At 43.6% G+C, this 15,780-nt stretch overlaps 1 protein-coding gene across 45 annotated transcripts in view; it reads left to right on the top strand.

Moving 5' to 3' along the window:
- Positions 1–15,780, top strand: part of rims2a (regulating synaptic membrane exocytosis 2a) — a 1,202,647-nt gene that overhangs the window by 925,123 nt on the left and 261,744 nt on the right. For 42 of the 45 annotated variants that reach the window (XM_038810037.1, XM_038809989.1, XM_038810036.1 and 39 more), the window contains one exon: positions 7,300–7,406. The exons of the other annotated variants lie outside the window; for them this stretch is intronic. In XM_038810037.1, the coding sequence (XP_038665965.1) occupies positions 7,300–7,406 (107 nt within the window). The remainder of the gene's footprint in view (positions 1–7,299; positions 7,407–15,780) is intronic. 45 annotated transcript variants of the gene reach the window in all.

The raw sequence follows: 15,780 nt of genomic DNA, 5'->3' as shown, positions 1-15,780 counted from the left end.
TAATCCAACAGATGGAACATATACATCATGTTCATAGAGAAAACGTGTGGAAGAAAATAAATTGAACAGACTTCACTGTTTAGGTCCTTTGTACTCTTATAATTGTAATCTTTAGAACGAGCTGAATTGCAGGAAAGTAAACATTTGTACAGGGCAGAACTGTCCAAGCTGTTGTATTTGTAAATGTTCAGGAGGCTACATTCAAAGTTTATTTCCATGTACCCGTTAATTAGTATAATTGTCAAGTTGCTGATCTGAACAAACCTCAGTGTGCTGAACCAAAAACAAAAAACAGCCCCGACCAGAATTTCAGGCCTACAAAACTGAAACTGAATCAACCAAGATATACACCTAAGTTCAAATAGGAGTGGGTTGTCTGCATTGTGAGAGCCATACGGCTAGGGTATCGATGCCACAGGTTGGACTTCATGTATTACGGCGCTGCAAATTACCCTTTGTTCTATTCAGTGGTAACTGGTAATTGTCTAGCCTAATTCATGTATATCTTTGGTCCCAGGTTTATCTGGTGGGTTGGTGGGAGAATGGTGGTGGTGCGAGTGATATAGTCTCATATTCAGCTGAAACTGAACATGTGCAGCCAGTAGAAACTTTTGCTGGATTTAACGAGAGTCTCTAAAGAGTTTTGAGGTTCTGCACCTGGATTAGGATTACTTGTTAGTTCACAGCTCCGTCGGTGAGAGAATCTCAGTACCAAATACAAGATTCCCAATAAGTATTCCTTGTCTCTATTTATAATAGAAGGTGAGGATCGATGCAAGTTGGAGGATATGAGAGTGAAGCATCAGTCATAGATACATGATATTCACCATCTTCCATGTGTGCTCTGCCTGAAGGCAAATCCGTGGCTTATTGCTTGCTGATGCTTCATCCTGAGCCATTTTCTTGGAAGACTTTGTCAGTGATGGTTTATCATTGCCTTTCACTCTCAGCAGCACGGCAAGGAGAGGTTCCACGTCTACCTCAGCCACAACAAGAATCAAACCCATGCTGTTGCCATTAATCTAAACCACACACTAGCCACCTAGCCAACTGTGCTAACCAGATACTCACTCCCAAATTAATTTAGGGACCATGCAAATTCAATGAATATCATATTGTGGAACTGTGTTATAACAGTGTTTTTCACTAAAGTGGGCCATGTGCCAGTGACTACATGAAGACCCGTGGAGACAAAGTAGAAGACTGTATTGCACCTTGATGTCAAAGTAATTTGTGTTAGATCCTGATGGAGAAGACTGGAGCCTGGCTTGTGCTGCCACCTGTAACTTGGATTCATGCCATGCAGATCAGCCTAGCAGCTGCTCTGTTGGCAGTGATCAGAGTTGGGATTATCCGACCCCCTGCCGGGTTAGAGAATCGCCGGGGGCTGGCGTCAATCCCGCTCCCGCCGTGTCCCAAATTCTCCGCCACCAGAGATGCGCCGGGGGCGGGAATCGCACTGCACCGGTCGGCACCGCACCCCCCCCCCCCCCCCCCCCCCCCGCCCCCCCCGGCGATTCTCCGGCCCGCGATGGGCCGAAGTCCCGCCGCTGTCAAGCCTCTCCTGCCGGCCGAAATCAAAACACCTACCTGACAGGCAGGACTGGTGGCGCGGGCGGACTCCGGGATCCTGGGGGGGCGGGGGGGGGCGATCTGGCCCCAGGGGGTGCCCCCACGGTGGCCTGGCCCACGATCGGGGCCCACCAATCGGCGGACGGGCCTGTGCCGTGGGGGCACTCTTTTCCTATCACCTTCGCCATGGTCTTCACCATGCCGGAGGCGGAGGTGACGCCCTCCTCTGCGCATGCGCCGGGATGACGTCAGCAACCGCTGACACTCCGGCGCATGCGCGGACTTACGCTGGCCGGCAAAGTCCTTTCGGCCCCGGCTGGCGGGGTGCCAACCACTCCGGCACGGGCCTGGCCCCTCAATGTGAGGGCTTGGCCCCTAAAGGTGCGGAGACTTGGGGCGGCCCGACGCCGGAGTGGTTCACGCCACGCCATCACGCCGGGACCACCCACCCCGCCGGATAGGGGAGAATCCCGGCCCAGATCCTGAAAGTCCTGTTGGTGAAGGTATCTGAGCTGGTGAATAAGAGGGAGAAATCAAGCAATGAAGGGGGCAGATTGAAGACTTTGTGACAGAGGGAGGCACATCCTACTTTTAGAACCCCTTCCAAAGGGATTTGTTCCCACCAACCTCTTTTTTTTAAATCAATGTCACCATCATCTTAACCCATGAGACATAATTATTCTTCCATCCCTTTCCTTCTCCTAATCATCATAATTCCCTTCTTCAGGAAAGGAAGCTCGAAACTAATGATGCTAGGGCATAATTCCACTGGGATCATGGGGATGGAAATTGACCTGTAAACATCTGTGCTATTTTGCCAGGATGCCAAGATCATTGGATTTTCCCTGGGGTAAGGGATTGCCCATTTCGGACAGAGATGAGTAGACATTTCTGCTCTCAGATGATAGTGAATCTGTGGAATTTATTACCACAGAGAGCTGTGGAGGCTGGGTCATTAAGTATGTTCAAGGCTGAGATAGACAGGTTTTTAATCAGGAAGGGAATCCAGGGTTATGGGGATAAGGCAGGACAGTGGAGTTGAGGATTATATCAGGTCAACCACGATCTTATGGCATGGCGGAGCAGACTTGATGGGCCAAGTGGCCTACTACTGCTCATACCTCTCATGGTCTTATCACTCTACCCTTCTCCCACAGCTAGTCCTGTAGCCTTCTCCAGTAGCTTCATCACCTTCTTGTAGGGAATTAACTTTCTGATGTCACCTCTAGTCCCTTACCTTTCACTTGCATTACAAACGTTTTTCCTGCAACACAATTGCATGAACTAATTGTATATTCGGGTTGGAGGGATGTGTACCAGGTAGTAGCAGATTAATTTATCTACTTGCTGTCAGCTCGATGAAGCTGGGAAGAGATGTGTAAGATTCTATATGCAAGTTATTGCTGTGGGAGTAGATACTGCACAATCTTAATGACCTCCCAGCTCAGAGAGAGGGTTCAGTTTGGTAGTTATTTGTTTTATGGATGTGGATAGAATGTTATTACCCAAGGAAGAAAAGGGAGTGAGGCTGCTATGTTATAGAACATAGAACATAGAACAGTACAGCACAGAACAGGCCCTTCGGCCCTCAATGTTGTGCCGAGCAATTATCACCCTACTTAAACCCACATACCCGTAACCCATGTAGTCTTCATTCCTATTCTATGTACTTCTATGACTATTCTATGTCAAGAACTATGTAGTCTTCAAGTTGAATATGCTCTGGCCTGGTGAATCAAGAGGTATTGCTCCTCCTTCCCTGCACATAAAGTGAGATGTATATCTGATTATCTTTCAGATGGATATTTAACAGACTCTCTCTCTCTCCTTTGCTACCTTTTATCCAAGATATTCCGAAGGTCACTTTTACAAATTGAAGCTACCACAGGAACATACTTGTGTTCATTGTTTCAGTTGCTCCCCTAAGCAGTCTGTTGTGTTTATTGACATTGCCAAACACGCTCTCCTGTTTGTTTGTGCGGTATGGGACCCTACGGCAATGAAACCCCCCCCCCCCCCCCGATAATCTGGACTTGTGTCTGCACCTTAAGAACGTGAATTGACAATCTTTCCAAATGCTGAACGTGTTAATAGTTATTGCAATGAAATTGTACAAAAGGCTAATATACAGAATGCTGAGCATATTGAGAAGCACCTGTTTGCTTTTTGACCTCTGTTTGCACAGTATTACAAAATAAAGAACGCGCTGCTTAATGTATAAACTGGATCCAAATCCTGGGACCCCCTTCCTGCCAGCAATGTGGATGTACCTACATCAGATGGGCTGCAGCAGTTCAAGAAAGCTGCACTCCACCACCTTCTCACAGGCAATAAAGGATGGGCAATAAATGCAGGCCTTGTAAGTGACGTCTGCATCCAAGCAAGAATTAAAAAGGATTTCTTACTATCATCCTTCTGATAATTGACAAACCCCTGGGGATGGTAGGGGGGATTTTCTTCCATGAGCCCGGCTGGATCAGTGGGATTGAAAAAAAGAATGCCAGACAATTAAGGCAATGAACCCTAGTGCGTCCTGATTACCTCAATAGGAATGTTCTCTCTTGCTCCTTCCCCGACTGCAGCATATAAATGACACCGTGGGAAGGATCTAGGTTGCCCATAGACTTTCCTTCTCTCTGCTGCTTCTCAGAACTACTATGTGGAAAGTGATGGTAGGTCCAACTAGATGCCACGGTAACCTCCAGAATTTCCCAAATGAAGGGAGGTGACTTTACAGTATCTGTTTCTCCCTTTTTTGGACCCAGAGACCTCCCTGTTCCAAACATTGGCTAAAACCTTCAGACTTATTTTTAATATTCACTCATTGCCCCTTCTGATGTACTGTTCAGATTCTGCAATTTGCAGCTGATGGTGATTTGGGCCACTCTCTCTTTAGGTTCTTAAAGCTGCAGTTCATTGTTAATTTCTCAGTGAGTTTCAAAGTATCTCTGCAATGTTGCTCACCCTTTTCAAACAGAAAATGACCAATTGAAATTGTGGGGTCTTTTTCCTAAGGGTATTAAATTGTTCTCAGAGATTTTTCACATTAAAACAAATACTTTTCCTTTCACTTTTTTCTTTCTCTTAATTTAATCTTGATCTCTCTTTCTGCATCCATTTTGACTCTACTCCATCCTGTTTCCTTCTCTTTGAACCTCTGTTTATTTCTCAATCCTTATATTTAATCAGTAAAGGTGATTAATCGTTGGTTTCACTGTTCACCAAGATCCCAGACGCCTCACTGATCTTGGATTTCTGAGATGAATAGCAAGGGAAATAAGGCACCCGATTCCAGCATATCCTAGCCCTTTGGGTGTGGGGTCCTCGTAGCACTGTGATATATTGCTTCAAAATCAGTTTAAGCATTGTATTCAACTGATTTAATAGACAAATCTAAATCATAATGAGAGCCAAAAAAGTGACTGGGATGAATCCGTTACAGGATCTCACTGAAATGAAAGCGGTTGTTGTGGGCCGAAGTTTCCTGAAGGAACATAGAACATACAGTGCAGAAGGAGGCCATTCGGCCCATCAAGTTTACACCGACTCACTTAAGCACTCACTTCCACCCTATCCCATGACCCAATAACCCCTCCTCACCTTTTTGGCCACTAAGGGCAATTTAGCATGGCCAATCGACCTAACCTGCACGCCTTTGGACTGTGGGAGGAAACCGGAGCACCCGGAGGAAACTCACGCAGACACAGGGAGAACATGCAGAGTCCACACAGACAGTGACCCAGTGGGGAATCGAACCTGGGACCCTGGCACTGTGAAGTCACAGTGCTAGCCCTTGTGCTGCCCAAAGGAATGTTGGCTAGGCACCCAGTTAAATTTTGGAAAAGTTTGGGCCTAGCCCCAGACTCTGGGCAAGTGGATTTCAGGCCGAAGGAAGGTAATTATGAGAAGCCAGCAGCTGAACTCAAATCCCTATCCCCTTCTGCCAGTGTGAGGCTCTGCCAGGAGACCCCCCGGAACAGCTTGATGGCTTAAAACAGGAAGTACCAGTGTTTCTGCTTCTGATGTCGAGAATTGAGACAGAGAGAGTCAGGACAATCTGCCCTACACTATCTCAGTTCATGTTACTGAATCCTACTATTAATCTGCTTTACTTGAACATTTGCAACTAGAAAACTGAACAAAATATAAACCTCCCAGATTTATAGTTAGCTTGCTCTATAGCCACCGAAGGATAGATTTTCCTGACCTTTGCAGCTCAATTCTCCAGCCAGCAAAGATTAACAAAATTATCTATCATGCTCCAACAGTATCACTTTAACAGTTGAATTTGTATGTTAAGCCTGGCTTACCCAACCAAAGATCGCCCTTTCTGTCCTCTCTGACCCTACGAATTTTGCATAATCTAACCTTTGCCCTCAGTATCAAAATTACTCTATCCAGCCTAAAGGATGAATTTTGAAATGATTACCAGTAACTAAGGCCAATTATCAATTGCTAGAATATTTATTTTTCTATACATGCAAATTTTCCCCTCAGTTCAGACAATTTTCATTTTACCCATTTCAAAAGACACAGAGGGATTTTCAGCACAATGTGGCCAATTTGCAGAATGGGGAAAATATGGAACAAAATAAAATCATTGAACCTAAAATAAGACATGTCATAATTCACCATTAAAATTAATGTCCTTGATTCAACACTGTGATAATAAGACCATAATGAGCCATCTGCGGCTTAGATTTCTAAATTGCTTTGATTTCTGTTGCCAAGGCAGTTTGGTGAGTATAGTAATGCGTATTTATCGATTCCCATTTGCAAAGTTACCTGGAGATAGATTGGACCTGTTTTCACACAACACTTAACTAGACAATATTCCTGAGCTTGAGATTACAGAAGCGGCTAAAAATGGTATTCCATTGAGAAGGGAGCATAGGCATTATGTGTATTTGGGGACATAAATTGGATATAGTGGGGGGGAAAGAAGTAGGAACTTAGGGTGGAACCCGTTTCCTTCAGGCTTCCATGTTTTTTCTAGCTCAAAGAAAATAATCCCGTTGAGGGGCAGCTTTTGCCTGCCACCCCTCTGTCTTAACAATGACGAGTGGGATTCTGGGATTTCCTGCAAAATCTATGTAAGTGTACCTGTTTCAAGTGTAAATGGGGGGCTGCAATTATATTTTCAATTGGTATTTCATCCAAGTGAGCTGCATTTGAGGACAGGTAAGCAGATGAGGGAGAACCTTTCCAACGAACCTTTGGCACTCTTATGACTTCAGCACATTGGTCTTTATCCCCTTCAAGTCCATGGAGTGGCAAAGTGTTGCCCTGTATCCTGCTGTGTACACAAAGTGGGTGTCTCAATAGCGCTGTGGTAACATGGGCACCCTTCCCTAATAATTAAATGATCTTATCCATTGGGATGTGGGATAGGATGCCCGTGAGGCCAGATGGGCATTACTTCCATCCCGTCATACTAACGGCAATGTAGTGGCCCCTTTGCCGATTCTACCCACAGAGGTTTTCTCTCGTATATCAGCGCATTTAAAATTGTTTTTATTTAACAGGCAAGGCAATTTTGGTGCTAGTTCGCAACCCGATGTTCACAGTGTCAAAAATCTCCCTTATTTTGAAAGGGGATTTTTCTGAGTTCAATCTCAACAATTAGCTTTGATGTCATACGCTCAGCAGCACCAGAAAGGAGTAGAGGGGTTAGAGGGATAACTGACAATTGCAAGTTGACTGTTTAACTTGGCGCTTTGTCCACAGGTGCAATGGATGTAGAAGAGAGGACTCGCCAAATGAAAATGAAAATGAGCAAGTACAAACAGGTAGCAGCGTCAGATTCAAGGTTGGAACAGGAGTATCATTCAAAGGCAAGTGCAAAATGAGACCCTTCCCCAGCATGTATAAAGCACATGTAAAAAAAAGAAATGTGAGGTATTAACTGACATGTAAGTTGCAATTTTATTTAGAAGAGAGCAATGTGTTCATTCCAATAGAAAAGTAAAATGTTGGAAATACTCAAGAGGTCAGGCAGCATCTGCAGAGAGACAACTAGTCAACCAACCAAGCCGACTCCTTATCAGCACCGGCTGTCTGGAAAACTGGGACAGTGGTTATGTCTTTGAACTCAGTGTTGTGTCCGGAAGTTTGCAGTTGAAAAATGAGTTGTTATTCCTCAAGCTTCTGTTGACCTTTAGCGTAGTGAGCGGTATTGGGATGGAGATTTAAAATGTAAGCAACCGGAGCTTGGGGTTACAGGAAGGTGTCATAGTAAAGGAAGTGGGTGGTGGGAGAGATTGGAGTGTGCGTGAAGGGCTGGAAAGTACAGGTAGAGGGGAGATATGTTTGGTCATGGCATCAGGCTGGAGGTGCGGGAAATTGTGGTGAACACTTTGTTGAACGCAGAAGCTGGTCAGGTGGAAGTTCAGGGCAATAGGAGAAAAGAGAGGGCCAAAATGTAAAAATGGGATGGGCATAGCCATGGGCCTGGTCAACCATAGTGGAAGAGAATCCTCAGTTGAGAAAAATAGAAGACATGTCAAAAGTGCTAGAATGGAAGTATTGTTAGAACAGATGTGACGGAGACAGAGAAAATGGAATAGAATCCTTACAGGAAGCAAGATCTGTGACAGTCTATTCAAGATAGCTGTGTGAGTCAGTGGGCTTATATTAGTTATTAGCCTAACCCCAGAAATGGAAAAAGGGAATTTGAAGAAGAGAAAAGTTAGAAATGTCCGTGCAAATATTTGGCTAGCTGGAAATATAATGACAGATAAATAGTAAGAATTTCTATAGCTATTTTAAATATAATGACAGATAAGAAGGAAGAGTTCCTATAGCTATTTTAAGAAAGACGTTAACAAAGAGAGTGTTGGTCCTCTAGAAAGCGAGTTTATGGAATCAATAATGGAAATATGGAGATGGAAATGAATTGAACAGGGATTTTGCAACAGTCTTTGTTATAGAGGATGAAAGTAACATCCCAGAAACAGCTGTAAATCTGGAACTGGAAGTGAGAGAGGAACTCCAGAAAATTACTGTCACCAGGGAAGTGATACTGAGAAAATTGTTGGAACTGCAGGCTGATAGGTCCTCCGTCTTGATGGGCTTCATCCTATTGGCTTAAAAGTGGCTAGTCAAATAATTGACGCATTGGTTTTAATTTTCCAAAATTCACTCGATTCTGGGAATGTTTCATTATGTTGGAAATAGCGAATGTCACCCGTTTATTGAAAATGGAAGTGAGACAAAAAACAGGAAACTACAGACCAGTTAGCTTAGCATCTGTCATAAGGGACATTTTAGAAGCTATTATTCAGGATATAATAGCAGAGCACTTAGAAAAGTTCAAGATAGTCAATTTTGTAGGAGAGAAATCATGTTTGGCCAATTTCTTGGAGTTCTTTGAAGAAGTAGCATGTGTTGTGGATAAAGGTGATATGCTGTACTTAGATTTCCAGAAGGTATTTGATAAGGTGACACATCAAATATTATTGCAGAAAATAAAAGCTCACGTGTAGGAGGTAACATGTTGGCATGGCTGGAAGATTGGCTAGCTAACAGGAAACCGAGAGTACGCATCAATGGGTCTTTTCCTGGTTGGCAGGATGTAATGAAGGTGTGCCAGAGGGACCAAAGGTTTGGTTGCTCAATGTGCCGATGACACAAAGATAGTTAGAAAAGTAAGCTATAAAGAGAACATAACAAGGCTACAAAGGGAGATAGATAAGTTAAGTGAGTGGGCAAAGATCTGGAAACTGGAGTATAACGTGAGCAAATGTGGAATTGCCTTTTTTGGAAGGAAGAATAAAAAAGAAACATATTACCTAACTGGTGTCGGATTGCAGAGCTCTGAGATGCAGAGGAATCTGGGTGTCCTAGTCCAAGAATCACAGAATTTAGAATGCAGAGACAGCAGGCAATTAGGAAAGCTAATACAATGTTATCATTTATTGCAAGGGGAATTTAATACAAAAGTAGAGATGTTATGCTTCAGTTATACAGGGCATTGGTGAGACCACATCTGGAGTACTGTGTACAATATTGGTCTCCTCATTTAAGGAAGGATATACATGCATTGGAAGACGTTCAGAGAAGGTTTACTAGACCAATACCTGGAATGGGTGGATTGTGTTATGAGGGAAGCTTGGACACTTGTATCCACTCAAAAGAGTAAGAGGAGACGTGATTGAAATATATAAGATCCTCAAACATCTGTGTCATGGTGGATGTGGATAGGATGTTTCCTCTTGTGGGAGAATCTAGAACTAGGGGTCATTGTTTCAAAATGAGGGGTCGCCCATTGAAGACAGAGATGTTTCATAGAAATTGCAGTGCAGAAGGAGGCCATTCGGCCCATTGAGTCTGCACCGGCTCTTGGAAAGAGCACCCTACCCAAGCCCGTACCTCCACCCTATCCCCATAACCCAGTAATCCCATATAACACTAAGGGCAATTTGGACCCTAAGGGCAATTTAGCATGGCCAATCCACCTAACCTGCACATCTTTGGACTGTGGGAGGAAACCGGTTCACCCGGAGGAAACCCATGCACACACGGGGAGAACGTGCAGACTCAACACAGACAGTCACCCAAGCCGGGATTCGAACCTGGGACCCTGGAGCTGTGAAGCATTTGTGCTAACCACTATGCTACCGTGATGCCCAGAGAAGACGTTTTTTACACAGAGCCCATAGAATCCCTACAGTACAGAAGGAGGTGGTTTAGTCCATTGAGTCTACACCGACCTCTGAAAGAGCACCTGTCCTTGGCCCACTTCCCCATTCTATCCTGTAACCCCGCTCATTAATCATGGGCAATCTATCTAACTTGCATATCTTTGGACTGTGGGAGGAAACCGGAGCACCCGGAGGAAACCCATGCAGACATAGGAAGAATGCGTAAACTTTCCACCAGTAGTCTCCCAATTGTGGAATTGGACCCGGGTTCCCAGCATTGTGAGGCAGCAGTGCTAACCACTGTGGTGGGTGGTGAGTCTTTGGAACTCTCTTCCTCAAAAGGCGCTGGAAACAGAGTCTTTGAACCTTTTTAAGGCAGAGCTAGATAGATTCTTGATAAGCAAGGAGGTGAAAGGTTATCGGGTATGTGGCAATATGGAGGTGAGATTGCGATCAGATCAGCCATGATCTCATTAAATGGCAAACAAGACACTCGGGGCCGAGTTCCCTACTCTTGCTCCTAATTTGTATGTTCATGTAATAATGTATGTTCATGTAGTTCACACAAATAGATGTAAATGGGTAGAATATAATTGGGATTACGGAGACATGGCTGCAGGGTGACCATGCATTGGAACTGAAATGTCCAGGGGTATTTAGGAAGGACAGACAAAAAAGAAAAGTTGGTGGAGTTGCAGTGCTGGTTAATGAGGAGATTAATGCCATAATGTGAGGAAGGATATTGGCTCCTACAATGTGGAATCTGTATGGGTAGAGCTGAGAAACACCAAGGGGCAAAAAACATTAGTGGGCATCATATATAGACCTCCAAACTGCAGTGGTGATGTTGGGAATAGAATTAAACAGGGAATTAGAGATGCATGCGATAAAGAAACATCTGTAATTATGGGTGATTTTAATCTGCAAATTGATGGGGTAAATCAAATTAACGCAGTATTGTAGAGGAGGAATTCCTGAAGTGTGTACGGGATAGTGTTCTGGACCAATACATTGAGAAACCAACTGGAGAGCAGGCCATCCCAGTCTAGGTACTGTGTAATGAGAATGGAATTATTGGCAATCTAGTTGAGCGACACCTCTTGGGGATGAGCGACCATAATATGATAGAAGTTTTCATCAAGATAGAGAGTAAAGTAGTTGATTTCAAACTGAGATGAGGAGACACTACTTCTTGCAGAGAATGATGAATTTGTGGAATTCATAGTGCAGTGGAGTCCGAATCATTAAATGGTTTCAAGAGGGAGATAGATATATTTCTGATTTTTTTTAAAAAAGGGTCAAAGGGATATGGGGAACAGGCAGGGAGGTGGATTTGAGACCAGGACGAGATCAGTCATGATCTGATTGAATGATGGAGCAGGCTCGAAGGGCTGAATTGCCTACTTCTGCTCCTTATTCCTATGTTCCTCTTCTGAGACTAGGGTCATGAACCTTAATAAAGGAAACTACAATGATGTGAGCTGCGAGTTGGTATGATTATGTATCCCTGTCTGGCTCAAGAGTAAGACGGGGAAGGTGGCTCAACCATGGCTAACCAAGGAATATCAGGATGTGGAGATGCCGGCGTTGGACTGGGATGGGCACAGTAAGAAGTTTTACAACACCAGGTTAAAGTCCAACAGGTTTAGGATTTGGAATCACCAGCTTTCAGCGCGTAGCTCTTTCATCACTTGATGAAGGAACTATGCTCTGAAAGCTAGTGATTCCAAACCAACCTGTTGGACTTTAACCTGGTGTTACAAGGGAAATCAGGGATAGTGTTAAAGCCAAAGGAGAGGCATATCAATTGGCCAAAAAAAACAGCAAGCCTGAGGACTGGGAGAAATTTAAAATTCAGCAGAGGGCGACAAAGGGTTTAATTCAGAAGGGGAAAATAGAATACAATATAAGCTTGCAGATAACATAAAAACTGACTGCAAAAGCTTCTATAGATATGTGAAGAGAAAAAGACTGCTGAAGCCAAATGTAGGTCCCTTACAGGTAGAATCAGCTGAATTCATAATGGGCGACAAAGAGATGACAGGCCAGTTGAACAAATACTTTGGATTTGTCTTCACTAAGAAGTACACAAATAACCTTCCAGAAATACTGGAGGACAGAAGGTCTAGCATGAAGGAGGAACTGAAGGTCATCCTTATTAGTCAGGAAAATGTATTGGGGAAATCGATGGGATTAAAACTCGATAAGTCTCCATGCAATATAATGTGGATAAATGTGAGGTTATCCACTTTGTTAGCAAAAACAAGAAGGCAGATTATTATCTGAATGGTTGCAGTTTAGGAAAAGGGGAAGTGCAATGAGACCTGGGTGTCATGGTGGAACAGTCGCTGAAAGTTGGCCTGCTGCCTTGGTGAGGCCACACCTTGAGCATTGTGTGCAGTTTTTGTCTCCTATTTTGAGGAAGGACATTCTTGCTATTGAGGGTGTCCAGCAAATATTCATTAGACTAGTTCCTGGGATGGTGGGACTGACAAATGAAGAAAGACTGGATCAACTGGGCCTTATACTCATTGGAGTTCAAAAGAATGAGAAGGGACCTCATAGAAACATATAAAATCCTGATGGGAGCAGACAGGCAAGTTGCAGGAAGAATATTCCCGATGTTGGGACGTCAAGAATTTGGAGTCACAGCCTAAGAATAAGGGATACGCCATTCAGGAATGAGATGAGGAAGAACTTCTCCTCTCGGAGAGTTGTGAAGTTGTGGAATTCTCTACTACAGAAAGCTGTTGGGGCCAGTTCATTGGATCTATTCAAGAGGGAGCTGGACATGGCCTTTGCGGCTAAAGGGGTCAAGGGGTATGGAGAGAAAGCAGGAGTGGGATACTGAATTTTCAAGAGCAGACATGATCATATTGATTGGTGGTACAGGCTCGAAGGGCCTACTCCTGTTCCTATTTTCTATGTTTCCATGATTGATTGGAGAACGCTACTTTAAGGACTACAGTGGATAGACAATGGCAAACATGGAGCGCATAAGGGAACTGCAATGATTGTTTATTCTTGTTTGACACAAAAGTAAAACAGGAAAATTGGCCAATCCAAAGCTTACAAAAAAAATTGGAGATAATATTCAATCTAAGAAAGAAGAATACAAACTGGCTAAGAAAAGCAAAGCGCATTGGATTGGGGGTAATGTATTGAGATGGATAGAAATCTGGTTAGCAGACAGGAAACAACAAGTAGGAATTAACGGGACATTTTCAAATGGCAGGCAGTGACTAGTGGAGTACCGCTGGGATCGGTGCTCGGACCCCAGCTATTCACAATATATATTAATGATTTAGATGAGGAAACAAAATGTAATATCTCCAAATTTGCAGATGACACCAAGTTGGGGGAGGGTGAGCTGTGAGGAGGATGCAGAGGTCCTTCAGTGTGATTTGGACAAGTTGAGTGAGTGGGCAAATGTATGGCAGGTGCAGTATAATTTGGATAAATGTGAGATTATCCACTTTGGTAGAAAAAACGAGAAGGCAAACTGTTATCTGAATGGCCATAACTTAGGAGAGAGAAGTGTGCAATGAGACTTGGTTGTCCTTGTACACGTGTCACTGAAGGTAAGCATGTAGGTACAGCAGGCAATAAAGAAGGCAAATGGTATGCTGGCCTTCATTGCGAGACGATTTGAGTACAGGAGCAGGGATGTCCTGCTGCAATTATATAGGGTGTTGGTAAGGCCACATTGGAATATTGTGTGCAGTTTTGGTCCCCCTATCTGAGGAAGGATGTTCTTGCTATGGAGGGAATGCAGCAAAAGTTTACCAGACTGATTAATGGGATGGCAGGACTGTCATACGAGGAGAGATTGAATATAAAATTCTAACAGGTTTAGACGGGGGAGATGCAAGAAGGATATTCATGATGGTGGAGGTGTCCAGAAACAGGGGCCACAGTCTGAGGATATGGAGTAGACCATTTAGGACAGAGATGAGAAAAAATTTCTTCACCCAGAGAGTGGTGAGCCTGTGGAATCCATTGCCACAGAACGTAGTTGAGGCCAAAATGGTGTATGTTTTCAAGAAGCAGTTAGATATAGCACTTCGAGCGAAGGGAATCAAAGGATATGGGGGGAAGGCAGGATTAGGCTATTGGGTTGGATGATCAGCCATGTTCAGAATGAATGGCGGGGCAGCCTCCTTCTGCTCCTAATTTTTATGTTTCTATGTCTATGTGTGGCAGGAGTGGAAACTGGAAGCAACAGTAAAGTTGAGATATGAAAAAATCTAACCTCGGATGCAAGAATGGGCTTAAATGATCAGTCTACCAGGGAAGACTTGGGAAAGAGGTAGAAGCAGGCGGTGTGGCATTGGGGACAATCAAGTTGGAAAACAGGAGGGAGGGAGATGAGGTCCACGTTGGTTCTGGAAAGAATGACTATGTAATTGGTGATGAAGTCATGGTCCAGGGGACATTTGGGGATGTTTTGGTGATTTGATGTCCAACCTCATTATTGAAATGTTGCTTTTGTATTCATTATATTTGGAGCTCTAAAGAAATAATCAAAAGTAAAATCCTGCTGCATACATGCAGGGCACTTTGATTCTTTTAATGAGGATCTTTAGTTAATAATTATTCCAGAGATTTCAGCATAGCATTGTCAGGGCATTGTCAGGGCAACAGAAAATGGTAGGCCTTTTTCTTGACCTGCTTGGGAGCAGTTTAATTTGACTGAGTGACATGCTGGGATTTTTCAGCGGGCATTTAAGAGTTAACCACTTGGGAATTGGAGATCTATGTCGACCAGACAGAGTTACGGTAACAGTTTTACTTTCCTCATGGATATTACTGGACCAGTTGGGTCTTTACAACAAGCAGCAGCTTTAGCATGTGTGCACTGATACTTGCATTTTATTGGCAGATTTTTTTTTAAATCTATTCAAATTCTCGGAGTGCCATGGTGGAATTCAGGTGAACGTTCTCTGGGCTATTATTCCCTAATGTTGATTCATATCACACTACAACATCATCCTATTAATTATTAGCCCTGTTGTAATTCCATATAAGTAAACTGTTAACATGCGCAATAACCTGCAAAAATAATGCAGCACATCTCTGAGTAATCCTCAACAAACAAAAAACCTGGTATTACCACAGCAGCTGTCTTTGAAAGCTGGGCACCTTCCTATCCCATGTCTTTCCACTTTATCACTGTCTCACTGATGTTGTGCTCCATCCAACAACTGGTGATAAGTCAGAACACAGATGTGATAGAATGTTTAAAAAATGAAAGCAGGTTCTGTCTGTCAGTGAGTTTAAAGCAGCACTCAATTGTTGCAATTAAACTCGTGTTTGTAGAACAGTGCAAATTATATTCTCATGCGTAGGACAAGTAGTTTCTAATTTTTCAGGTTTGGGTAGAGGCCAGGATATTTTTTTTTACTACCTCTACAGAGTGTAGAAATTCATCGTGTTTTTAATTTCGACTGCAGGAGTACCGCGGGGGCGTTCAATCTCGAAACTACTTTTATATCAGGTATGGGGAATGTTTCCTTCACATCATGAATGGTCAATATATTGGAATAAACTTCTGGACTGAGAAGAG

This window comes from Scyliorhinus canicula, chromosome 10 (assembly GCF_902713615.1).
Source record: "Scyliorhinus canicula chromosome 10, sScyCan1.1, whole genome shotgun sequence".
Taxonomy (NCBI): domain Eukaryota; kingdom Metazoa; phylum Chordata; class Chondrichthyes; order Carcharhiniformes; family Scyliorhinidae; genus Scyliorhinus; species Scyliorhinus canicula.
Note: the sequence above shows the minus strand (reverse complement) of the source record. Positions and strands in the feature narration are given on the sequence as shown.